The 5,642-nt window shown below is 44.8% G+C and overlaps 1 protein-coding gene across 2 annotated transcripts; it reads right to left on the reverse strand.

Moving 5' to 3' along the window:
- Positions 1–3,901: 3,901 nt before the first annotated feature.
- LOC147244481 (uncharacterized) lies at positions 3,902–5,434 on the reverse strand. Of its 2 annotated transcripts, none has more exons than XM_086187372.1 (2): positions 4,894–5,434; positions 3,902–4,812 (listed from the first exon to the last, which is right to left on the reverse strand). In XM_086187372.1, exons 1-2 carry the CDS (start codon positions 5,272–5,274, stop codon positions 3,967–3,969), a joined length of 1,227 nt encoding a protein of 408 aa, XP_086043498.1. In that variant the 5' UTR covers positions 5,275–5,434; the 3' UTR covers positions 3,902–3,966. The 2 variants fall into 2 exon arrangements, with proteins under 2 accessions (XP_086043498.1, XP_086043497.1); XM_086187371.1 differs by having other exon boundaries at positions 3,902–4,791; positions 4,828–5,434.
- Between the last annotated feature and the right edge of the window lie 208 nt (positions 5,435–5,642).

A 5,642-nucleotide genomic window follows, 5' to 3' on the forward strand; every position in this document is an offset into this window, starting at 1 on the left:
GGTATTCTACCGGCTTAACATATGGAAACTTCTCCTCAAAACAAGATTTCTCCTCGTAGCTGTTGACAGTGGTCCTTCAGAGGTAACAGATTTATGCAAAATATTACTCTCCGAAACTGCATGGACAATTTCACTTACAAGTGTGTCAGTGAAAGTACAGTCATGTTTTTTCAGTATCTTAATTACGTTTTCTCTGACAAGAGATTCTGACAGTGAAAACAACTGATCAGTGTGCTCAGTAATTTCCTGTATTGCCCTCTGTGACACATGGAGAACAGTTAGCATTTTCAAAAAGAAAGCAGCCAGATTGTACTGTAACTGCTCTGCTAATCCCTCAGTGCTACAGGGGCAGTTTCATCATCATCATCATCATCATCATCATCATCATCACGAGATTGCTCCACAATCAGATATGCTTAAAAAGATTTGTTGATGCATCCTTTGCTTTATTTGTTCACAGTTAACGAATTTCTAAACTGAAATGACGACAAAGGAATGAAAAATGCTAAATGGCAGCCCATGCTACACAGGGCTTAATTTTTTTTTGATGATATAATGATATATGATATAATTATATAAACACAACTCATAGAAAATGAGTTCGTGGAATGAACTGGAATTACATCACCGACACTTAAATGCTCCAAAACTTTAAGTGCACTCAAAGAAACCGAGTTATTACAACGACATTTCATTTTTGAGTTAGATAACTTCATGGGCATGAGTGACGATAACTTTTCTCAAAGTTTGAGTTATATTAACTTTTTTCTTTTATTAACATGGACTGTTAGGTGTTACAGTGAAGTGTGGCTGGTGTTCCAGGTTGGGATCATCGCCTGAGTTTTAGGCGTGACTGCAACACCCTGCAGTACATATTGTTCCTCCATCCAGAAAAGAAAAGTAGCTGTATTTGATATTCCTGCTCACAGGGGCTATTTCTGCCCTTTAAAAAAGCAAAAAACAGGCCCTCAGGTGACGGGAGCAGCTATCAAACCCACAGACATGGAGGAACAAGAAAAATGTAATTCTCTCAACATAGTCCAGTCGATTCAAGTTAAAATTATTTGCTTGGCACCAAATCACAAAGAAGTTCTCTCATGACACTTTACAAGCAGAGCAGGTCTCCTTCAATTACTTGCTACAGCGGTGACAAAAACCTTCTTTTTCTAGGCAGGAAGGTGGAACAGATCCAGGATCAGTGGGGACGGCCTTCTGCTTTGACCTGCTGGAGGGAGAGAGAGCAGGGCAGCAGGAAAGAGACAAGGGAATGATAAGAGAAAGGGATAGACACAGATAAGGAGGGGGACAGAGTCAAAGAAAGGGAGAAAGGAGGGGAGAGAGAATGATGGACAAACGGGGGATGTGTACAAGACAGGAGGAGAAAGACGAGCAGACAGAGAGACAGGGAACGGGGAGATGAAGACACACACCAAACAAGAGCAATAGCAGGAGCAGTAACAGTGAACCAGCTGCCAGAAATAACATCTACCTCAACTCAAAGTACTAGTACTTATACTAATACAAACACAATGCTGATGTTAATATCAGTACAGTGTTGAGAATACTATCAATACTACTAGTACAAATACTTTGACTGATACTAGGGTGGCAGCTTGAGCCTCTTAAGGTCTGTTGCTTCTTCCAGCAGCAGCATCAGGAAGCGTTCTGGACCAGCTGGAGAGTCTTTAGGGACTTGTTAGTCCAGCCTGGTAGGAGGGAGGTGCAGTAATCCAGCCTGGAAGTGAAAAAGCAGGGACTAGTTTTTCTGCGTCTTCTTGAGCCAGGATGTGTCTGATCTTAGTGATGTTACGTAGATGGAAGAAGGCGTCCTGGAGATTTAATGTGGGAGTTAAAGGATCCTGGTCAAAGAGAACTCCTAGGTTCCTTACGGTGGTGCTGGGGGCCAGGGTGGTGCCATCCAGGGTACCTGTCTCATCAGATCAGGTGGTCCTCAGGTGTTTGGGCATTGTAACATTAATGGAGTGTTTCCTGATCATGTGACCTAGAGGAAGCAGGTACAGGGTCAAGAGGATTGGTCCAAGCACAGACCCTTGTGGAACAGCAGAACTGACTGTAGTGGTCTCAGAGGAACCATCATTAACTGGTACCAACTGAGATGACCTCAAACAATGGGAGTCTGTGGCAGGACATAAACATGCCTGGACATGTCCCGCTAGTCATATGGGATTCTGGGCTAGTACTTAAATACGTCCGGAGTTTGTTGGATGTATCATACGCGTTTCCGACCCACGGTGTAGACCGGTGAACTCCAACCTGTGTTTTCTCCGGCGAAATCATGGACACGACTCAGGTTAACGGTGAGTTTTTCCCCAATGCTTTTTTGTTTAAATGCGTTTGTGTTTTTTCTGATATTTATGTGCGCACAAATGTGTCCGTTTCCTCTTCCGCAACAATGTGTGATATTATTAAGCGTGTTTGATGTAGACGTAATTAGGGTTGTTGGGGTGTCTGACCAGATGCCCCGCATGTTGCGTCTAGAGTTTGAGTCTAGGTACGTACCTAGACTCAAACTCACACACACACACACACACACACACACACACACACACACGCACGCACATACACATACACGCGTGCACTCACACACGTACGCTCGCACACACACATACGCTCGCACACACACGTATGCTCGCACACACACGTACGCTCGCACACACACACACAACACACATTAAATGACGACTTGTACTGTTGACTTATACATCCTTCTCTGAATTGTGTCATCATGATGATTCAGAATATTCTTCTGACATCAATGAAGGAGACTATAAAGACTACAAAGACTATAAAAACAAGAAAATATGATCAAAGTGAGAGAGTCAAAGATGAAAGACAGAATTCCGTGATCAAAATGAAAGCTCTAAAATCAGAGTCAGAGGTGTTCCGTAAGATCACAGAACCTTCGACTGCTCAAGCTCCGGAAATTATGAAATGCAATTCAATAGAGAAACAACTAAACTACCAGAACGACAAACGAGAAGTGTAGTTGATTGGCATTAGTGACGCCACTTCTGCCCAACACTGCTGCGTGCACACACACACACACACACACAGTGTCAGAAATGAATGAATTAGGGGGCGGCTTGGGGCCATTTGGCTTCAAATTTAGCCAAGAATGCTTCCAAAAAACACATTCCAGAGGCCAAAATTGCCCCAAAGTTTTTTTTTCCACCAACTCATTCTTCTACAGGCGTTATTTAGAGAGGGTTCAATGATTATGTGAACACGAGGGTTCGCACCCCTGCCTCTCACACACGGACAACGCTCATCACTACATATCCTACCTGACTACCCAGACATACATATATGGATATATACACATAAAAATATGTGTATATATACATGTATATGTACAAATATATACACATACATGCATATGTACCTATATGTCACAAACGTATTTCCAAATAAAATTATATAGTGACTGACTATATGTGTGAGACAGAGCAAAGATTTGCATTGAGACGTTCCTTTTCTCCGTTTTCTTCTGACATCGTCCTCTTCCTCTTTCCGTCCTCTTAATTTGGGCTCCGCTGATTCTTCTGTTGATGTTTGAGAATGATCCCTTGTTTTGTTGACAAAATTGTAGTGACTTCAACCGAAAGAGCCGCTAAGAGTCTGAGAATGGGCCCGGATGTCAGACGCACAAAAAAAAAAAAAAAGAGATTTAAAACTTACGATCAAAGTGTTTATGAACCAAACAAAAAAGTTAACTCGTAAAAAAAGTGTTCAAACTAAACCAAAGTGATCACAGCACAGTGATGCTGAGGTGATGGATCCAGCCCCTGTGTTTGTGGAGGTTTAAAGAGACATGACATTTTGAACATAAGAGCCCTGAAACAGGCCAGAGGCATAAGATGATTTAAATACCAAAAGAAGAAAAACCACAACACATCACATGCAATTAAGAGTGAACAGTAACACAATTTATTGAAAAAATTAGTTTTATTGTGAGATTCTAGCTGACAGACAGAAAAGAGATAAAAATCTCTCTCCAAAACGTCCATGCTTCACTTCCTTGTGTCGATGTCCTTTCTTCATGCGTTTAGTTGTGCTGGCTTGTTGCACCGCCTCTTGGGCCTTTGCTGTCTCCCGAAGCTCCTCCCCCACCACCTCCTTGGGCTGTTCCTCACCCTGGAGCGCTTTGTTCCAGGCCATCAGTTCCTCATGCCCTTCCTCTTTTCCTGGCAGGTGGGTCCCCTGGACCTCCTCTTCCTCTGTATCGTCTTCCTCCTTGGTCTGTTGCTCTATACCCAGGACCTCCTGGGCCTCCAGGATCCTTTCTTCCTTCTCATTGCCTTTGTCCTCCTCCCACTGTTTTCCATCAGAGATGCTCACATCTTGCTGAATGTCCTTCAGGACCTTGTCCTTAGAAAAGACAGATAAAAACCACTCTACTACACGTCCATGCTTCCCTCTCTTCTGCCGGCGTCCCTCCTTCATGAATTCGCTTATCCTGACTTCTCGCACTGCCTCTTGGGTCTGTGCTCTCTCCTGAAGCTCCTCCCCCACCACCTCTTCGGGCTCTTCCTCAGCCTGAAGATCTTTGTCCAAGACCATCATTTCTTCCTCATGCTTTTCCTCTTTTCCTGGCAGGTGGGCCTCCTGGACCTCCTCTTCCTCTGCGTCATCTTCCTGATTCATCTGTTGCTCCGTATCCAAAAGAATCACCACCACCTCATGCTCTTCCTCTTTTCCTGGCAGGTGGGCCTCCTGGACCTCCTCTACCTCTGTATTGTTCTCCTCTTTTGCCTGTTGCTCTTTATCCAGGCCCTCCTGGGCCTCCAGGCCCTCCTGGGCCTCCAGGCCCTCCTGGGCCTCCAGGCCCTCCTGGGCCTCCAGGCCCTCCTGGGCCTCCAGGCCCTCCTGGGCCTCCAGGCCCTCCTGGGCCTCCAGGCCCTCCTGGGCCTCCAGGCCCTCCTGGGCCTCCAGGAACCTTTGGTCTTGCTCATGCTCTTTAACCTCATCCCATTGCTCAGCATCAGTGATGCTCACTTCCTGCTCAGCTTCCTCCAGGACCTGCACACACTCTGCTTTCTTGTCCTGCTCCTCGTTCCTCCACCGGGCCTCAAGGACCTCCAGGAATGCCTTCATATCCTCAAGCTCAGCCTTCCACACAGTGTTCATGGCCTGCCACTCGGCATACACTTCCCTGTTCTCCATCTTCAACTTGAACATCAAATCCTCACACTCTTTTTTCCACACATCGGTGTACTGGACCCTCACAGGTTCGTTTGGCTTAGGCTCCACCATTGCTCTCCTCTTGGCCTCCCGGAGCTTTGCTTCCTTCTTCCTCCTTGGAGCTATCTTTCTCTGGGATCAGGAACGTTGCTCAAACACAAGGCTGAAAGTGGTCTTCTTAGTTGGATTATTGATCAGGCGCGAACAAGCTTGAGATGTATTAAATGACGACTTGTACTGTTGACATATACATCCTTCTCTGAATTGTGTCATCATGATGATTCAGAATATTCTTCTGACATCAATGAAGGAGACTATAAAGACTACAAAGACTATAAAAACAAGAAAATATGATCAAAGTGAGAGAGTCAAAGATGAAAGACAGAATTCCGTGATCAAAATGAAAGCTCTAAAATCAGAGTCAGAGGTGTTCCGTAAGA

This window comes from Aulostomus chinensis, chromosome 19 (genome assembly GCF_037954235.1).
Source record: "Aulostomus chinensis isolate RoL2024-O1b breed Wild chromosome 19, RoL_Achi_v1.0, whole genome shotgun sequence".
Taxonomy (NCBI): Eukaryota; Metazoa; Chordata; class Actinopteri; order Syngnathiformes; family Aulostomidae; genus Aulostomus; species Aulostomus chinensis.

Excerpts from the sequence above, each read along its gene's own strand:
- LOC147244481 (XM_086187371.1), bottom strand. The coding sequence starts at position 5,274 with ATGGTGGAGCCTAAGCCAAACGAACCTGTGAGGGTCCAGTACACCGAT. Across the intron at positions 4,792-4,827 it reads GCCTGGAGGCCCAGGAGGGC|CTGGATAAAGAGCAACAGGC; the intron begins CTGGAGGCCCAG and ends GCCCAGGAGGGC.